This window comes from Falco biarmicus, chromosome 9 (genome assembly GCF_023638135.1).
Source record: "Falco biarmicus isolate bFalBia1 chromosome 9, bFalBia1.pri, whole genome shotgun sequence".
In the NCBI taxonomy this organism is placed as follows: Eukaryota; Metazoa; Chordata; class Aves; order Falconiformes; family Falconidae; genus Falco; species Falco biarmicus.
The window spans coordinates 5,840,636-5,860,340 of NC_079296.1; the positions used below are offsets into that span (position 1 = coordinate 5,840,636).

Here is a 19,705-nt window from a genome sequence, read left to right on the forward strand (position 1 = left end):
GAGGGCGGGGAAGCCCCGCCCCTGCGTGCCGCCCTCTTAAAGGGGCCGCACACCCCGCTGAAGCAGTGCGTGGAGCAGCGGAGGGGGATACGGCTGTGCCGCCCCGTTTCTAATTTGTTTTTATTATTTTATTTTTATTTATTTTTTCTTCTTTTCTCCTTCAATGTATAGCGGCAGCTTTTTGGTCTGAAAACGTCACTTGAGGGAAGGGGGAGTGCTCCCTGCCTGGCTCGGCCCTGTTAGGCACCCGGTGCCTGAGGGGCTACCTTGGGCCGGGGGCTCCCCACAGCCGCCCTGCCCTGCTGAGGGGCCGGGCACTGCTGCGCCATGGAGAGATACCAGGTGCTGGCCGAGGGGCTAGGCCCTGCTCGGCGGGAAGGGCCGGCTGCAGCCCTGTGGGTGCCGTAGGTGGTGCTGGGGGCTGTGTGTGGTACCTGGCCCTGGGGGGGCGGCTGCGGCCTGGGGGAGGGGGTGTGGGTACCCCGGGCATGCCAGTGCTGTGACCGTGGGGAGGGGCTGTCGGTGGCTCTGGGGGTGCGTGGCCTTGAGGGTGGGGGGGGGCACCGGGGCCTGCGCAGCGTTGAGGAGATGGGTGCTGCTTCCAGTAGTAGGAGGGAAATGATGGGGGTTTCCCGGGAGGGACAAGGCCTGTGGCCCTTCAGCCGGGGAGCTGGAGGTAAGTGCTGTGTGGAGAGCATCTGGGGAGGCAGGGGGCCGTGGTGCTGCTATTTGGAGCTGGGTGGGTGTATCAGTGTCGCCCCTGTGCTGCAGGTGCTGGAGCAGCTCCAGCCTGGGGCGCTAGGCACTGCGGTGGTAGCAGAACTGAAAACAGAGAAGAGTGCAGAGAAGAAGTACATAATAAAGCAGGTGAGAAGGTGGTTGCTAGGAAAACAGGAGTCTGTTGATATGTTTGCCATCTCCATGGGCCCTTCTGATAGTAACGAACACATTAGGTGGCTTAGCCGTTGAGTAAGGGTAGGCTTATGGCTTACTGTGCTGCTGCTTTGGAAATTAGAACATTCAGGTCACTTTACTAGAATATTGAGGTTAAAACTGGGCAAAGAGGAGCAGCCTATTTATGTCCGTCCAGTGTGTTTTCACCTGGCTCGCTGCTGCTTTGACAGTGTGGGAGAAGGACTGGTTAGCTGGTGTGAATTCATCTAACGCTCTGTTTCTGGCCATCTCCCAACAGAAAACTTACGCTAATTCATACCCAGTTTGCAGTTCCAGTCCTCTTGGCACAGTTGTACTGGCTTAAAGTTTGCCTGCCTTTATATTACAAACTCATCCTTGTCTTTTGTTTGGTGCAGGTTGAATGCATTGAAGAAAAGCGAGCAAATGAGGCCTTGAAGGAGGTATCAGTGCAGTTTTGCTTTACTACTTCATTTGCAAAGACCAAAGTCTTAGCGGAACAAAGCCTTTTATCTACAAGGATTAACTAAGTAAATAGTCAAGATGATCAGGTAGAACTATATGAGGGGTGTTCTCCCTGCCCTCTGCTTGACCTCAGACCAGGACTTTATATTGTTCTTTTATTTGAATATGTGGATTCAAATGGATAGCTGTTCTCAGAGGATAGTCCTTTTTCAGAGATTGTTTGTTTTGTGCTGAAGACAAAGAGCAAAGCTCATCCTTTTGGCCTTGAAGCTGAAGGAGACTCTTGGTCTGTTCATAGTTTATTTTCAATAACTAAGTTTCTAGTTAGCATTTCATTATATCTTAATTTCTCAGATGTTTTTTGGTGTGAATGATTTGACTGTTTTTCTTTCTTTGTTGTCCCTTATTTTTTGTGTGTGTATGCAAACTTGTTTCAGTGGCTTGAGTAAGAAGAAACATCAGAAATACTACTAGAATACCAAAATTTGTGTCAACAAAATATGTGAAGTAGCGCATGATGAATTAGTTTCAGAGTGTCCAGTAGGCATGATATCTGCAGTTGTAAATGAGTGAGAAGGCATGTCTGTACAGATGCTTCATCCTACTCAAGAGATGACCTCTTCATGTACTGAGACTGGCTTTACTGACGAAGTTTGATCCCATTTTTCTGCTGATGTACACATCTATTGAAATAAATGCAGTTGTGCCGACTGGGGGCATGGCTTTTCTTAGTTTTTCTGTTGTATTTGCACAGCCACAAACACGACTGTAGGAGAGTATGTTGAATTCTTTTTATCTTTTGTATCATCAGCAAATTTGCCGAAGTGATTGGTAACAGACTCCTACACGGAAACCAGGTTCAAGGAGATAAGCATCTCACTAGTGTCATGTTTTCTGAGGTTTGAGCTTGCATAGGGGTTACTGGAAAGAATGGTTACGCTAGAAAAATCATCTTGTCTTTCACTTTCTAAGATGTGTTTTCAGGTTAGGAAGTTAAGAACTGAAGGAGGAGGTTATGTATCTTCTCCTAAAGGAGCAGTTTATATCCTTGAATCTTGCAAGGCTTTTACAGCATCACATTGAGTAGAGTCTTAGCGAAATATTTTCCTTAACTTGATGCTTGTGCATGCAAATATGTAACAGAGCTTGCACATTCCAAGACTTTGATCAGACACGCAACATGACCAAGTCAGGAACTGGCTTAGGATATTATTTAGAGTTCTGTCAATGGGAAGGACTATGTAGTTGTATAGAAAGCTCTCTGTATCTTTTTTTATTCTATGCAGGCCATGGATTTGCTAAAACTTCATCATCCAAACATCTGTACTTACAAGGAATTGTTTGTGACTTGGGATAATGAGGTGAGAATGAAATAGGATTGGGCAAACGGGCACACATGTTCAATGTTGTGGGCATGTGAGCATTTTTGAAGGTTTAAATTTGGGGTCATTAATGTGAGATACTAAAAGAGATTATTTGATCTGAAACAAGCCTGCTTTTTAAACTCCTAAATAAACATGCTGAAAAGCTGTGAAGTTACATGGATTGGAGTCTGTTGCATGGCAGTATTGCACACTGACTCACAGGTTCTGATGTGAATCAGCGTGCAGTACCAATTTTTCATGCAGGCATGAAAACATTTTTATAGGAGACTATAGGAAGCTGAAAGCCTTGACTAATTTGCAGATTTTTTCCAGTGCTCAGGCAAAATTTGTGTTGGTTTTACGGATGCATATTTGACTTGAATTGTCCCATATGGCTTCACATAAGATGCTTGATAATGGATTTTTTTGTTATCTGCCCCCCCCCCCCCAAAAAAAAAACCTAAAACCAACCAAAAAAACAACAAACATGCTGTATCTTTTATTAAAGAAAGTAAATATTGTCTCCTCTGTGAGAGATTAATATTCTCAGAACGCCTTGGTATTAGTGAACATGACAGCCATCAGTTTGGCCAGGTGCTTTCTTACTGGGTATGTTATTACCTGCAAAAAATTAAACAATTTTGGTGTAATGTTTTGTTACAGATATCATCTCTGTTCCTTTGTCTGGTAATGCAGTACTCGGGCCAAGGAGATCTTTCATCTGTAATCAAGGAAAAAAGGCAGAAGTCAGAAAAAATAACAGATGTGGTAAATGAAGAGGCATCTAGTTGAACTGACAGTCTCACTGCTTTTATATTTCTTACTCTGCATTTCCTCTTTCTCAAAGTCCTCCCCAAAACTTTCAAAGGCCAGTGTTTTGCTGAAGGGTGGTTTTGGACATTATCTTCCAAAAGGTATTTGGAAGTTATTCTGTTGGTTACACTTTCATGTATATTCCCCTCAACAGGTGATTCTGAAGTTTCTGGGACAGATGGTAGATGCTTTGTTTTATATACACAAACAAAATATTTTCCACAGGTGAGCAGAAATCTTGTTCTCTGTCTGGTCATTGTTCTTTGCAATGTCTGTTGGTTCAGCACAGCTGCTCAGAGGCAGTGAATTTTACTGTTCCAAAAGCGGGAGTAGGAGGCAGAAATTCTGGACTTCATATATAGATAAGTTTTCTGTGACTTCTGAAGTCATCTATTGAGTTTTGTCTAGAATTATCCATTTAAATGAGGTTTTCTCTGTGTTTAAATGTGCTGTAATTCTAATACTATTTTTAATACTAGAATATCTGTCATCTGTTAATGCTTACATTTTGGTGACTGATGGACAAGGTATACTTTGTATATCTAAAGTAAGAGACAACCATGGCATTCTACATACAGATAAATTTGTCACAATCACAAATTTTAAAGCATTTGGTTGATTATCACTTGTATATTTAAAAAAAACAACTAACAAAACACAAACAGAAAAAACCCAAAGCACTCACCACAACCCCCAAAACAAAAAAACCCCAAACCTAAACCTTCTAATGTGTAAAGATGCTGGCAACCTGTAGTTAGGTATCATTAGACTCTAATTTCACAGGCTGACAGAAAATATTTGTGTTGCAGAAATCTCAAGCCATCAAACATACTTGTGATTGGTGAAGCATCTTTCATGCTGAGCGACTTCAGTACAGAAACACTTATGACAGATGAGCTGAAATGGAAAATAAGAGTGGAAGAAAGTAGATATTTGGTTTTTTACTTCATTTTTAAAAGATTCAGTTATGGTGGATATTTGTAGTCCTTGGAGAAAAATCAGTGAAAAAGGAAAAAAATTATCTTCCCTCCCTGTTCTCTGCATTATGCTATTTGTATTCTAAAGTATGAATAGTATATTCATGGGCAGTTGCCTGCAGCATTAATTGTGTTCACAACTGAAAAATAAAGATACGTCTGTGAATCTCGGATACTGCAACGGATACCATTCCTTTTTAGCTTGATACATATGCAGTAACAACTTAGAAAATTGTTGATTAGTTATAGTGTGTTTCTTAGTCTTTTGTGGCATATTCCCAGTAAAAAATGTCTAATCTCTGCAGGATATCTCTAAATTATAAAACAATTGCCTGCAGTTCATGCAGAAAATGGTGTATAGTACAATGTCAGCAACATGACTGTATGATTCTTATTTCAACAGATAGCAAGTCTTGGATGGCTCCAGAAACATTTCATTTTTCTTTTACTGAGAAGTCTGACATCTGGTCTCTAGGTTGTATTCTACTTGACATGTCGACCTGCTTTGTTCTGAATGTATGTAATAATGTTTCATTATAGATTTAAAATGTCATGGGCCCGCCAGGATATCTGTAAATGAGTGTGTGAAAGCTCCTCTGGTACTACGCTTTTTACAGGCAGAAGAGATAACTTCATTGCTGCAGGATATTAGACGGGATACTGGCCATCTTGAGGGAGTTCTAACACTAATGCAAAATGGAGATAACAGCTCTTCGCGTTTATTTCCAATTTTATGTATGATGCTACAGGTTCAGCCCAGCTTGAGACCCACAGCAAAGTGAGTTCTGGATGCTTTCCTTCTGTTATTTTAGTCCTAAACATCACCTACCTTGACAAAGATGGGAATGTTAGCTACTTATTGAAAGAGATTGTCAAGGCTGCTGATCTTACTGCCTTGACAAATTGCATTATTAAGAGTCAAAGAGTTAGTCTTCATTCAGAAGTAGGCATTCTGATGTGTGAGGTGGTTTTTTTTGAAGAGTTACATTACAAACCATGTTATACACAATTTTACAAGCCATCAACTTGAAGTTGAGGCATGGCTTGCTCAGTGTAATTTCTTTCATTACCTGAAGTAAATTGTTTTTAAGTATTGTCAAAAATAATCCAGTCTTCAAGGAAGTATTATTAGCTTTTTATATCAAAATGAAACAAAGCCTGTAGAATTTTTTTTTTTGGTAACTTACTAGTTCTAACTTACAGGTAATGCTTTTGTTTCTCATAATTATAGGGATCTGACTGATGTTCCATTTATTAGGGAATGTCTAACCGCTGCTGGTGCGTCTTCAGTAAAACTGGAAAAGTCTTTGCCTCCCAAAGTAATAGATGTGCTCCTTGAGGGAGGAATTGAAAGTGTTCTAGGTAATAAGGAAAATAAAATTAATGTAATGGGGATTTTCCTAGGAAATAAACCATGTGTTTTCCAGTCAGCATGTATTCTACTTGAAAATGAATTATTGGGTGTTCATTTTACTTGAAATAAAATGGGATGCTATTTGGAGGAAGGATCACTTTTGTCAATTCATGCCAGCAAAGGATCTGCTCTGTTATTTTCCTTGGAAGTAAGGAAGTTATCTTAATGTGAGAAGGCTATTGGAATAATGCATTTAAAGCCCCTATCCCTGTTCTGATTTAATATTCAAACAGGTCTTCAAAATATATAATGCCAAATACACAATTATACAGGTGAATCATAACACTTTGTGATATTTAAATATTTGATGCCGTAGGGGAAAAGTTTTTCTCTTTTCAACAATCACAAATTACATTATTTTCATTTATATGAATTCAGTTCTTGCACAGAATAGAGAAAATCTGAGTGCTTTTTGTAAGTGTTTGTATCAGATGGTTAGAAGAATTTTCTTGGTTTATGTAGAATTCATGCAGGCTTTCTGGGATATAGAAGAAGTACAGGCTGAAGCTATTCAGCACCTTGCCAGCTTTGCAAGAGATAAAAGTGGTAAGGCACTGCTTTACTAATTTATTCTGCTCTTTCCTTACGTTTTGAGATAATAGGAAGAGGAAAAAATTTCTCATTACATTAAATGAGAATGAAATTTCTCTCTTCCTAGTTCTCATTTTTGGAATGTACTGGAATAGGCCACTAGTTGATGTGATTGTGTTGGTACTTGTTTTGTAAATGCTTTTGTCGAACAGCAGAGGTGTTTTACTGGATGAGAAAAATGGGCACTGGAAAAAAACAGTGATATTTCAGTTGGCAGCTAAGGTCAACTGGCAAACTGACATTTGAGGAAGGTAATTCATATCAGCATTGGGGCAACTTGGGGGTAATACCTAGGGCTGTAAGACAGAGCAAAAGGAAGCTACATATGTCTAGTTTGTGTGTCTAATAAAGCTGTGTGAGCGGAACTGTATGTTCTTCCAGCATCTGCACATCTTTCAGATTAATCTTTCAGATCAAGATTAATGTTTTCAAAGCACTATGTTACCTCAGTTATAAAATGCACTATCATTTGATAGTGATAGCATTTTGATGTTGTCATTGGCTTATATGTTAAAGCACAGGGGTGTGCATATTTGTAATCAATAAGGAAAAATAATTTGGTTTTTTTCCAAAAATTAATGAATGGTTCTTCATGATTCTCATTCAAGCCTATTGATGGCAGCACAAGGCTGTGCATGCATCTGACTGACTTGTTTGGCACTTCTGCACCATGGCTTATCATGACTGATGCTCACAGCTTTGAAGATGCCCAAAATGGATCTCTAAAACCCATCCGTTTTTTCCTCAACACTTGATCATATATTTGCAGATACACTGAATAGCTGTGTTAGGTATTCCAAAAGCTCAAAGTCTTGCTAGAACTAGGGGCCCTGATGAAATACTTCCCTCCACAGGTTCTAAAAGTGTGGCTTTAGGCTCATGCACAATGTTCTGCTGCACAACTTGCTACATGACCAGTGAACAATGCCAGTGTGACTTAATGAGGAACGTGCTGGCTACACTTAGCTTGCATACGTTTGCAGCTGTCTTTAATAAAAGACATTTCTCATAGAGACTACAACATTCACTCTGTATTGTTCCATCTATACTTGTATTTTGTTCTCTTTGATTCAAGAGTGTTGTTTTGGTGTATCACACTGTCCACAGGGACTGTAATTTATTTGAAACTGGAACTATTGTGCTTGGAGTATATATACTCACTGAGTCTTCTAAGCTGTGTAACTGAATGTTGTCTCAAATATTTTCCATGCAGCCTTGCCCTATTTGCCAGCGTTCACAGAGCTGATTACTTTTGCCATGAAGACTCATGTAGATTCTCTCAAGTTACAAGTAGACGGTTGCAGTTTATTGCTTGAAGTTCTTAGTCACGGTATAGTTACGAGACTTCCAACTTACCCTGATTAATACAGCCTATTTCTTGTAAAGTTAGGTGTAGTGGCTAAGGTTTTAAATCGGTCCAGTAATGATTTTAGGGGATAAATTTAAAGTAATAGAGGAATTCACTAGCTTTAATAAAGTTTGGATGCTCATGAACTTTCTTCAGGACTAGCGTACATTAATTCTGTGTTGGTGTTAATTTTAAATTTAAACCAGGCTACTGATCTTAGGCTACCAAGTTTGTTTTCATGTTACGTAGAGTGTTACTAGACTGCATAAATAAGAGACTAAGTGTTCTGGAATTTAAAACCATAAAAGTATTTTTTGGTCTCTTGTGTGGTCCCTGCTGTCACTTTCTTGGCAACTTACCTCAGTAACACCTGATAGCGATACAAGCTTGAAAATAGCAAGAGTTGTGTCTCAAAAGAAAATTTTAAGTAACTTTTGGATATGTTATGTGAAGAAATGCTGTTAATGGAATGTTTTCCTTAGTCTGACAGCAGGGGGTTCAGACTTTATTCAAAGCCTGAATAAGGCTTTGAACTGAAATGTTTGTTCTGTTCAAATGTTTACTTTTGACAGCTCTAGAACAGGATGTGGTGATGGCCCTGGATGAGAATGTGACCAGCTGTCTGTTAGACACAGTGAGAAAACACTCTGAAAATGAAGAGTTACTTTCGTTGGTCTGCACATTATTGATGATGATTTCAGCCAGTGGTGGGTCACCTTGTTCACTTTTGGGGAATGTTCTTATGTTTCTCCTTTTATAATCTAATCTAAGATATAATTAAGAACTTGACTTCACTGAGAGATGTGGATGTCTGTAGGTACTACTTTAATAGTGGTAGAGAATGGCAAGACTGACTAGATATTGGTAAGATAACACTCCTGGAAGTGTTAGATACACTGCTGATGCTTCAGGTACTCACAGAATTATATTTACTAGAGTGGTCCTGCATTTCATCTTGTTTTAGAAACAAGTACAAACTGTGCAAATAGTAGTGGTTGGGAAAATGAGGGCACAGAACCTGGATTCTATTTTTGACTGTGCCACGGTGAATTGAAACTATCCTACTTAATTTCTCTACTTTGTTTTTTCTCCTGAGTTTGTAATTGTTATATATTTATAGTATTTTTTACTTGTTTTCAGTGTCAGTTCAACAGTCAACCATTTTTATAAATGGTTACAGAAGGATTTAACAGCAAGGGTGTAATCTAAAAAAAAAAGTACAGTGTGTCAAGTACAAATAAACTTACCATCTAAGATCAAACTTTTTTTATACAGTGTTTCCTAATTCTGAAGCTGAGGTAGCTTGAATTGCTAGGTTGCAAAGATTTGAAAAGTAGTGTTTTATACCCTTGCAATTCCTTTTCTGCTTTGCAAATTTCAGGTCTGTAAGGAAAAAGGATGGCCAAACATCCTTTTGAAAGGGCTGCTTGTGCTAAACAGTATGGTTAAGTGCATCTTGTTAAAAGAATCTGGTCTGTTCTCTTGCTTTCTTTTGTTCCGCTGATGGTATCCTGTTACTGGTTTGTTACTGCTGTTTAAATATGTAATGCTGTCTGTTGCGAGGACAGTGAGTGGGACAAAAATACCAGATTCCATATAATTTGGTTTTCAGAAGTTGCTGCAGAGAATCTAAAGAAAGTTGGAGTAATTCCAGACCTCCTGTCAATTTTAAGAAATTATCTTCATAATGAAAAGATCTGCTTCTCTTGCTGTGGAGTTCTCTGGAGCTTGGCTGTGAGCGGTAAGTAGAACACAGCAAGTATTGTGCCTAGAGTCATGTGACTGAAAGGCAGCAGGTATTGTGCCTAAAGGGTTCAGCCATTCCTGTTGCTGGGACTGGATTTTTCTTCTTTCTCACATTCTGGAGAGATGTCTCCACAGCACTACTAGAATAACTTTAAGTGATCTGGAGTTATATGAGAGAAGACTAAAATCTAATGCAGACTTTAGCAAGCCTTCTTGTGATAAGGTTTCAAAGTCAAATTCTTACAGTTCAGGCCCAGATATGGCTTATGAGTAGACTGTCAGTAACAGAAGGGTACGCACAGTTTCTGGCTTGTCAGTCACCTGGGTTTTGCTCTGCTCTTAGCAGAGGGAGTGCAGTGAAAATAGCATATTAGGTTAGGTATCAGAATAGCATTTGGAATTAATAGCACCTTATTTCTTTGAATCACATTTCTCTTGGCAGCACTGGCGTAAATCTTGAGTTGGACATCAAGATTTGCTTTTCCAGGAGAAATGTGACTGGCAAGGTGGCAAGTGTACTCTTCCCATTGCCTTAGAACTAAACTACTGTCACCTGACAGTATTGGAGAGTCATGGGTGATGGATTGAGCTGACCCCTTCTAATGAGACCATGCTGGGAGTTTTTTAGGGGATTTGTTTCTATGACATGTTCTTGTCTAGGTGTATGGTGTTGCAATCATTAAGGAAGGCTGAAAGCACAGAATGTGCACAATTGTACTTGGTGTGTTTTATTCCCTCTGTGCAGCAAACCATCCATTTAATTTAAGGAACTAAATATCCATCCTGCAGACCGTATTCTGTCGAAAAGGTAGTTATTTTTGGAGGTTTCTTACTGTGATCCCCATGTATAATTTAAATGGCAAAGAACTTCTCCAGGAGCCAGTTTTCAGCTTTCTGCAATAAACATTACTGTCAGTTCTGTAAAATTTGAGTGTGGTTTTGTACATTTTGGATTCCTTCCCTCTGCTGTTGTCCATACTAAAATAATGTCGCAGTACTCCAATGGTATCACCCGTTAGGTTTTACTGATACATGCACATTGTAAGTCAAATTGTGATATTATTACTTGATTAAATAACTGATGCATTCCCTTTTTGTTACGGTAATTCAGAGAATAATGTAGACAAAGCATTGCTGAAAAGTGCTGTTCCTGTGACCTCTGCGGTCCTTCAAGAGCACCTCCAGAACGGCACAGTTACGGAGTCTGCTTGCTCAGCTCTATGGGCATTGTCACTCCAAGGTGTGTTTTCCTTTTCTCCTTGTCCCCTGTGTATGGAAAAGGCTAGTGTGCCAGACCACGTCTGTCAGTGAGGAGCCTTGAAACACAGGCTGCTTGGCCTTAGCAGGCTCTGCAGATGGCAGCAGAGTTTGGAACTTGTATCTTCTCTTAACCAGTCTTCCCTGTACTTGCTCTCTAACGCTCCCTAATGAAGCCATTTTTGATGAGCTGTAGCAATTATATAACTAGGTACCGATAACGATTACTGTAACGATGGGCAGCTACGACAACCCCCATTGTGCAGAGCACTCCAGCTTATCTCTTAAGACCAACAATCCCATTTGTGTTACTCCTTTGAACATAGCATTAGTGCTGTGCAGCATGGGCTGGGAGGTTTGGGTTTATGCCATTTGCTTTTTAAATTGGGAACTGTATTTCAGATTAAAAAATAAAGTATCACTGTCATTATCATGTGCACTAAAGAACACATTCTTGCAGTACTGCTCTGTCTTATTTCTTCCTCATGAAAGAATATTGCTGTATGTTTACCTGCTGCCCTGTGCTTAACGCCATTGTTTTCACCAAGATGAGCTGAATAAACACCCTGAGCAATCTCATTTCAAGTACCCATCAGCAGAACAAGCTGGATATTCAGGACTGGCCATTCCTTTTGGCTTGGAGAATGAAAGGGAATCTTGGCACAGAAGATATATCAGAAATTTCTCCTAGACCTGGATCAAGTCACGATAAAGACTTTATTTGGCCTTTTCTACTGCAGTACAGGCTTTCACATGCTTTTTTGTAATTTTTCACATAATTACAAAGTCCTTTTAGAAACAGGAGCCAAAATTTGAAATGCTGAGGAGCATTTTGAAGGTTTTTGAGAATATTGAAGCTTTGGGGTTTTGTGTGTGGTTTGCTTTTAAGGTTGCTTAACTGAAAATGAGTATGAGCCCATAACAGCGCTTCTGCTGGATGCACTCAGGAAGAACCCAGAAAGACCAGTGCTGGTGAAGAATGCCTGCCAGGCGTTAGCAAGCCTTCTAAGGCTATCTGGTAACATTCAGCAATTCTTTTTTTTATTAATAGCAAATCAACTCAGAAGTGGATGTCTCTGTATAGTTCAAGAGTTCATAGTGGGATTGGGATTGACATCTGTCCTGCCGAGTTAATCTTTTCTTGCAGGACAGAGTGGAAGAGGAAATAGTGAAACTGAAGGTGCAAATTTTTTTTCTTTCCACAGACCCAACATGCATGTGTGAGAAGTATTAGATCAGTATAATCAGATCTATTAGTAACTTGAGAGTGTTTTGTTATATTACAATGAAGTTGTTTCAACAGTGTAAAAGGGTCGAGCTGAATCAATGTGAAAACAATAAACATTCAAATACCACTTCTGTCCTGCATGACAGTGTCAGCTGCATATATGGTCTTGTACTTGTTGCCCAGATATGCTTCAGCATAGCTTTTAGGAAGACTGAAAGTAATGGGCATGACTTCCTGGAAAAAATATTACATGTGTGCTAGCTGGAGCAGCGGATTGGAAAGCAGATAATGCAGTTTGCAGTGATCAGTGAGCCCAGCAGTGTTTGTCTCCCTTTCAGAAATATCAGCTTTGAGATTTATAACGGATTCAAAAGGCAGTGGAATAAACCTGATCGAAGATGCCTACCACCTTCACTTTGATAATCCAGAAGTGGTGGAAACCATCTGTATGCTGATTAATGAGATGGCTCAGTATGGTGAGATAGTGTGGTATTTGCTGAGTCTCTTCCTCTCCTTCACTCCCAAAAGAAAACTGTAACAGCAGCTGCTCAGGGTCAGGAAAGACTTGGGTATCTGAGAAGGGAGGATGAATTAGAACCGAGAGTTCATTCCACTTGTTCTTGAATAATTATAAATGCCACTCTGATGTTACAACACTGTAACTTGATCTTATGTGATCTTGCCTTCTCTTTGTGTAGATCTGTCCTCTCTGCTCTCCTTTAGCTTCAGCCTTGTGAGTAACCGTCAATTATCCTGCTCGTTTACATTACAGATGATGTTGTGCTGGATATGCTGTCCCAGAAAATGGAAGACCTGCTGTCTGAAATAAAAATCCGGTTTCCATCTAGCATGGTACGTAGAAGTCCCTGATAATAGGAGTTGGATGCTTAGCCTGTTATTTCTGGTTATGGATTTTATAATTTTCAAATAGTTGGAATTACATAGTGTAGAAACTTACAGAATTAAGTGTATGAGAAGAGTGAGTTTGTAAGAATATTTCTAACTACTGAAAACAAGTAGTTGGAATGTTTTTTTCCTTTATGCTGTAATTTTTTTTAAGACTGTTCTGGTCTTTTGCAACATTGTATTGCATTAATTTACCACATCCTTCACACCAAGACAGGCTAAAGTTTACAGGAATAAAGCATAAGTATATTATATCCAGTTATTTTTTTTGCAAGTGGCATCCTTAAAAAATAAAACCCCAAAACCCAACAAAACAAGCCCTTGTCACAGTTTGTCTGAAGATTTAACTTATAAATTAAATTTCAACAATAGTCATACTGAAAAAAGGTAACTGTTGAGACACCAGAAACGGCAAGGTTATTCAAGCTATTTATTGTGTTACACTAGTATTACCTTTGCAACAGCTTGCTGTCAAGAAACTAGTAATTAGAAGTTTGTTCATCAAGCCAACAGAACTGGTTAGTCTTATAACATTGCTCTTTAGTTACACGTAAGGCTGTTTACATAACTTGTCTTAAAGACAGTTAAATGCAGACTTGCTCTCCTGTGTCTCCTGCATGCATTGCCTGTGCTGTTTTAATGAACGCTGCAGCTCAAAGGTAATGCAGAAAAATCATGAAAGAAGAAAGCTCCCTCTTCCGTTGTAAACCTTATTCATCGTTCCTCATGTCCCACTGACAGCACAGACAGACCAGAACACTCTCATTCTAGCAATAGAGCATGTGACATGCAACTGCTAAATCTCCGAAACACATTCCTTGTAACCTTCCAGTATCCATTTAGATTATTTAAATCATAGCTTTAGTATTCAGTCTGGTAATGATAGCTCCTTTGGATTTTGCAGAATCAGACCCCACAAAGGTTTAAAACACCAGCCACTTTAAAGACCTATGTTAGATACAGTGTTTTTATTAATAAAAGAATATAAAAATAAGTGAAGCAACAAGGTAACCTTTTATTTGACAATTCTCACATTTCTCTCCAGGAGATAATGACCCTTGTGGATGCAACGCTTCTGAAACTGCAGAAGTAAAAGAATTTTTTTGTACAAGAACAAGATTTGTACACTTCTGGTTCAGATAAAAAAGCTTGGATCCTTCAGAAATACCGTAAAGGATTTTTCTCACCAGAAAGATTAATATTGGGCTATTAATAATATATAAACAGTTATATATTCTGCTCACTTAGGTATCACAACTGTGAGACTAACAGCAGTAAATAAGAATTCACTTTACTTTGTAGACTTTTAAGTATCTGAAATAAAGATTTTTAGTCTTGGGAGTTTCAGCAAACCAGTAACAGTTTCTTCCTTCATCTAGTGTAATTTAAAACCACCTTTTTTTTAAAAAAAAACTTATTCAGTGTATATTTCCTTTGCAGAAATTTAACTGATGAAGTACTTAACAAATGCAGGCATTTGTTATGAGTATTGTTTAAAGACAATAGTAGGCATTAAGCATAGGTACCATCCAGAAAGGGGATACTAGCAGTATTCTTGTGTGGCAACATTCAGGTACCAGGTTAGATGTATTGCCTTTTGATTGGTGTTTATGAAGTAGCTGCTGTCCGTTCTGAGTTCTTTCTAGATTTGCCCTGGAATGTGACACAAAACCAGCAAATGCTGCAGATAAAAACACAGGGTAGAATCATTCAAGTTTTACAATTTTTGTTGTTAGATTTGTTCTTAACAGCAGCTTCCCATTTCTTTTTCTCTAAGGTGTACAGTCTCATAGCTGCTTGTGCATCCTGAATCTAAAAGAGAACAGAAGCAACAGGAGGTTTAATGAAACATAGCTGAATCATGGTTTAAGAACATTGTTGTTAATAAGCAGCTAAATCTTCCATCACTTTAATACATCCTTTCATTTAACATTTCATAATCTCTTTCTAGATTTAGGTTCTGTGACTAGTGGAGGGGATGAGTATGTATTCAGACTGCACGGCCCACCACAAGGCTACGTACTTCTCTTTCTGATTGTGAGCTGGAAAGCCATAATGGAAAAAATACTCTTGATACAGAAAATACATTGATATATATATATTGAAAAATACTCGATATGGTATCTTGGAGATATCTTTTTGATACTCTTGTGAGAGTACGTGGTCACAATTTGCCCTGCTTCTTCAGTTCATTGCTCTGCTATATCCTCCTGTCCACTGAAAGAAAGGAACTAGCTCCTGAGATTCAGTAGTAGGCTCTCAAGCTATTTTATGCAACCTACCACAATACAGTGGTGCAGGGTGCTGCTTGTAAGGTAAGCTGTCAATACTTGAGAATTACTTTTTTCCCCTGGGGATCTTCAATAACAAGAATTACTATTTAAGCAAAATACAGTTGACTTGTGCAAAATAAGTTGAAAATAAGAAAGTAATCAAAGTGTTATGAGACATGCAATGGTAAGCAAGCTTCAGTGACAATCTCACTGCAGGATGGTGTCCCAGCAGAGCTTGCTAACTTTCAATAAGAGACTAGATGGAAGCCACAGCATTCTGGATTGAACCCAGATCCTAGAGCTAATGTGTAGTACCTTGCTGATCTACCCAAAAATGTTATGTTCTGATGAGATACATACTGAGCAGTGCTCCGATGTCTGCACTTGAACATTCAACAGTCTCTCACAGAGCAGTTTCAATGATGGCCGCCCGTTCTAGAAACAGAAAAGGTAGAATCGTGCTGTCTTGCACTATTTGAAAAACATACATAGATGTGTGTGCATATATAAATTATTCATTTAAGTGTACTCCTCAAAGTACAGCACATCTCAGCTTCTACTTGTGAACTGTCAAGAATAATGAATTATAAGCTTTATGCATGCACTGCTGAAAGGATTTTTTGTATTACCATAATCTTAAGGTTTGTTTGTTGTGAAAAAGAAAACCTGAGTTTGTAGTTACAAAATTTAAAGTATCTCCCTATAATCTGAACCTTTACTCCTGCAGAAACGTGAAGCCATTATTTTTTTTATATCCCTACGGAAATGATACCATTAAGATGACTGCATAAGCCTTACCACAAGGAGGACTATCATCTTATTTTGCTGTCCAGAAAAGCATTACAAAGACCATGCAAGTGCTCAAGAATGTAAGAGCCACTAGATTTTGTGCACAGGTATTACTGGTGATGTTTGCACTGAACTATGTAACTTGGTGATTATTTCAATCACTAAGCATTCAACTAGACAAGGATTTTTGAATGACAAAAGACTGGCATCCCCATTTCAGGTAGGAAAGAAGGAACAGGGTCAGGTAGAGGCGAGTGTAGGAGTGAGCTAGCAGCTGGGGGTCAGCAGCTCAAGAGTCAAATGAGGCTCGCCTTCCCATCAGTTTCTTACCTTGACTCTCTGTCTGAAAGGCTTGTATTTTTGTGTGTCACGTATCTTCTTCTGAGGGTGATCAAGAAATAGGACCTAGAAGAAATTACATTTCCAGTCCAAAAGTGTGCTGTTGCATGGAACTTTATACAGGTGAACGTAGAGCTTCCTGCTGTTCCCTTCCATCCGTTGCAAGAGACAGTTCAAACCCATGAATGAACCCAGACACTGGCTGGGCTCAAGAACCACAGTTCTACTTGGGTATGAGAAACAAATTAATCTGGAGGCACTGCCTGCAGAGACTACCTGCAGTGCTGGTACGGCATGACATAAGATAGCTGTCTCTGGTAACCATGACCAGACTGCTGAGCTCTGGGGACTAAGCAAACATGCAGATGGGCTTTTGCATCATTCTGTTTCTTTCCTGGCTCTTTAGGAGGCAGATCAGTGCTATTAGCAACAGAGTTTGGAAGCTGAAGAACTTTAGTGAGCAAGTGGCTAGGGCTCTAATTGATGTAGCATGAAATTACAAGAAACTGAGGTAACGGTGATAAAGCCGTAGTTCCCAGGAGTTCAGGTATGTTCATCTGAATAATGTGTTAGAAATTTAATCAATTTTAAATCTTTTGGAGCCTTGTCCCTAAAGTAACAAACATGCAGCCGTATACCTTTAAATCATTGCGTAAAGCATGTCCAACTAAAATCCTCCCATTTAAGATGTTGGCGACCTCCTTCTGAACTGTTTTAAAATCTTCACCTAAAAATACCACACAAGGAAATGCTTGCCATTATATGCATAAGACAACTAAGCAGTTGTTTCAGCAGCTAAAACAGTGCATCTTTGCTGTGAAAGCAATTGTATCCTTAGGACTGCAGTTACATACATTTGTATAGTATGCTAAATCTTCTGCTTGTCAGAAGAGCGTAGAGAATTCCATAAAGAACATAGCAATAGAAGCAAATAAACTTCCTATTATTCCCATAACATAATTCACAAGTTAATTTTTTCTAGGGCATTAGCGACCACTCTGTAAACTAAGTACTTCCCATGGTGGGGTTTTTTTAGCATTCAGACTACATTTTGTTTTCCATTTACCAAAATAGGTCTAAAACTTTTCTGAAGTCAGCCAGTAATGTTTCTGTGATAACCTGTTACATTTTTCCCTCCTGAAAGAACTTTTTTTTTTTTTTAAAAAAAAAAACCTCCTACCTGTATTTATGTTCTCAGGGCGTATGCCACTAACAGCTGTTCTGTAATCAGTCACCTCTTCTGTAGGCTTGACATACTTGTCATAAACGCACTTTCCAAATTGATTCACGATGGACACACGAGCCACAATACTGTCTTCACCCTTTGGTCCCACTCCCACCATCTCACAGTCCATGGCTACAGCTCGTGTCAGCCTAAAAGACAAAGGACAGCATGGTGACACCTCTGTTACAGCAACCCCACAGTGGAGTTCACAAGGTGCACACGTCAATATGAACTGGGGAAACTCAGCAATTTATCTGTCAGCAGAGGCAGGGAGATGTCAGCTTATGCTGTGCACCTGCAAATCACAGTTATTGGAAGATAATCTCAATGCCTCTGCTGCCATCCTTCCCGCTGGAATGCCACTCACCCTTCAGAAGCCTTTTCTTTAACCAGCACCTGTTCCACAGACTGTTTGGGTTGGCCTGTTTCAAGTCCCAGATTTCTTCTAGCAATTTTTGCTGCTTCAGGTCCTATTGCTGCTTCAATATCGTTTGGATCAACATCATCAAACCAGATTTCAGCCCTGGTAAGTAAAGATTTAATTACATTTAATGGTCTTAAAGGAGTCTTGCACCTTTATATTGTAGAAAAAACATACTTATTTTTTAAATCAAGAAATTATCCCCAGGAAAATTAGTCTAGTACTGTCACCTATGCAGGTTTGTTGCTATATCTGAGGAGCAGGGGCAGCATGTGTCTTATTTCTCTCCAAAACTTAGTCTGGAAGAAGCTGTTTAGAATGTACTGCTCTGTGCTCCTTAAGTACACCTCCCAAAATAAATATCCACATACACATATGATGCCTGAAGTACTCACTCTTTGGGTTGCTCCTCTGCGTGTTCTTCAGCTTTCCTCCTCTTATGTTTTATATTACCTTTCTCCTTTAAAATACTGCCATTTTTCTTTTTTTCTTTGCAGCCTTTTCCACCGCTTTTGGTACTATTTAATTTCTCATCCACTGCAACGCTCTTGGATTTTTCCTTAGCCAGAGGAGGGCTGTCTTTAGCAGAACCATTGCCTGTTTTATGTGTGGATTTGGCCTTCACCACATTCCCATTCCCATTCACAGCTGGGACTCCCTGGCCATTTCCCACTTTGACTGGGTGCTTTGTCGTGAATGTTTGACACGCAGAAAGAGACTCATTAGCGCTATTTGCCTTTTGCTTGAGTAGCTAGAACAAACAAACAAAACAAAAAAAGGGAAAAAAGGATTATTTCCCTCCACTTCTGATCCAGCACCTCTCCTGAGGGCTCCTGGCATCCTGCCTTTCATGGCTGCTTGGCACCATCCGGCTCGGGCCATCCCAGGTGCCTGCCCACCGCACTTTCTTGACACAATAATATCTATTTTTTTTCGTAATTACCACATACAAAGCAGAACCGCATTCAGAGAAGGGCAGGATGCCCCCCGGGCGCCTCCCCCGCCCCAGGCCCCCGGGGATGCCTCCGGCTCGCCCCAGCCGGGTGCCCCGGTCCCCCCTCACCTCCTGCAGCGCCTTCCAGTTGGAGGAGAACTCCCGGGGGCTGCGGGGGGGGGCCGCCGCCATGCCGGGGCCTTGTGGCGCGGGCCCCGCCGCCGCTTCCCCACGGCCGCGCCGGGCCTTCCTCTTCCTCCTCCTGCCCGTCCTGCGGGCCTCGGGCTCCGCGGGGCCCTGCTTCGCCATGCGGCCCCCCAGCCCCCGCGGGGCGGCGAGTCCCAACCGGGCCGAGGCTGCAGCACCCCGCCACTCCGGGGCCGCGACCGGGGCCGCGCAGCGCCGCACCCGCCCGGTGGGGAACGCAGGCCCGCGCTTCGGTTCCGGGCTCCTGCTGGGCCTACGGCGGGGAGGGCCTGGCAGCTGCCGTGGGTTGATTTGGCAGCTGCCGTGGCGAGGCGTGGGCCCTGCCCGGGCTCAGGTGGAGCACCAGCGAGCCCCTTTCCCCCCGCCAGTCGCCCCTCACGTGTTTGGCCGCTAAGGCTGGCGCAAAACTCGTTATTGCTGCGCTCTTTGGCTGAAGTCAAGTTGCAAACATTGCGCAAAGCCTCTCTCCCTCCAGCTGTCCGGGTGAAACCTGGGC

The 19,705-nt window shown here is 40.7% G+C and overlaps 2 protein-coding genes across 8 annotated transcripts; one reads left to right on the forward strand and one right to left on the reverse strand.

The window, feature by feature from the left end:
• The first annotated feature begins 54 nt into the window (after nucleotides 1–54).
• Nucleotides 55–14,197, forward strand: STKLD1 (serine/threonine kinase like domain containing 1). 6 transcript variants are annotated; one of them, XM_056352227.1, is made up of 19 exons: nucleotides 55–342; nucleotides 772–867; nucleotides 1,311–1,355; nucleotides 2,664–2,738; nucleotides 3,405–3,509; nucleotides 3,709–3,779; nucleotides 4,364–4,479; nucleotides 4,935–5,047; nucleotides 5,149–5,309; nucleotides 5,763–5,893; nucleotides 6,408–6,491; nucleotides 7,750–7,866; nucleotides 8,457–8,591; nucleotides 9,497–9,625; nucleotides 10,742–10,870; nucleotides 11,777–11,905; nucleotides 12,454–12,591; nucleotides 12,888–12,967; nucleotides 14,067–14,197. In XM_056352227.1, the coding sequence occupies exons 1-19, from the start codon at nucleotides 328–330 to the stop codon at nucleotides 14,112–14,114; spliced, it is 1,917 nt and encodes a 638-aa protein (XP_056208202.1). In that variant the 5' UTR covers nucleotides 55–327; the 3' UTR covers nucleotides 14,115–14,197. The 6 variants fall into 6 exon arrangements, with proteins under 6 accessions (XP_056208202.1, XP_056208203.1, XP_056208198.1 ...); XM_056352228.1 differs by lacking the exon at nucleotides 772–867; XM_056352223.1 differs by lacking the exon at nucleotides 55–342 and having other exon boundaries at nucleotides 561–867.
• On the reverse strand, nucleotides 13,438–19,458 carry REXO4 (REX4 homolog, 3'-5' exonuclease). Of its 2 annotated transcripts, XM_056352229.1 has the most exons (8): nucleotides 19,132–19,458; nucleotides 18,464–18,819; nucleotides 18,015–18,170; nucleotides 17,603–17,796; nucleotides 17,061–17,149; nucleotides 16,414–16,488; nucleotides 15,655–15,729; nucleotides 13,438–14,833 (listed from the first exon to the last, which is right to left on the reverse strand). In XM_056352229.1, the coding sequence occupies exons 1-8, from the start codon at nucleotides 19,309–19,311 to the stop codon at nucleotides 14,732–14,734; spliced, it is 1,227 nt and encodes a 408-aa protein (XP_056208204.1). In that variant the 5' UTR covers nucleotides 19,312–19,458; the 3' UTR covers nucleotides 13,438–14,731. The 2 variants fall into 2 exon arrangements, with proteins under 2 accessions (XP_056208204.1, XP_056208205.1); XM_056352230.1 differs by lacking the exon at nucleotides 15,655–15,729.
• Nucleotides 19,459–19,705: the final 247 nt, after the last annotated feature.

What these genes read in the sequence shown, in the direction of transcription:
- STKLD1 (XM_056352223.1), top strand. Translation starts at nt 589, where the DNA reads ATGGGTGCTGCTTCCAGTAGTAGGAGGGAAATGATGGGGGTTTCCCGG. An exon ending in AGAAGTACATAATAAAGCAG is followed by an intron (nt 868 to 1,310) that starts GTGAGAAGGTGG and finishes TGTTTGGTGCAG; the next exon opens with GTTGAATGCATTGAAGAAAA. An exon ending in GATGATGATTTCAGCCAGTG is followed by an intron (nt 8,592 to 9,496) that starts GTGGGTCACCTT and finishes TTTGGTTTTCAG; the next exon opens with AAGTTGCTGCAGAGAATCTA.
- REXO4 (XM_056352229.1), bottom strand. Translation starts at nt 19,311, where the DNA reads ATGGCGAAGCAGGGCCCCGCGGAGCCCGAGGCCCGCAGGACGGGCAGG. An exon ending in AAAGAAAAGGCTTCTGAAGG is followed by an intron (nt 17,797 to 18,014) that starts GTGAGTGGCATT and finishes TTTGTCTTTTAG; the next exon opens with GCTGACACGAGCTGTAGCCA. An exon ending in CTTTACGCAATGATTTAAAG is followed by an intron (nt 16,489 to 17,060) that starts GTATACGGCTGC and finishes AATTTCTTCTAG; the next exon opens with GTCCTATTTCTTGATCACCC.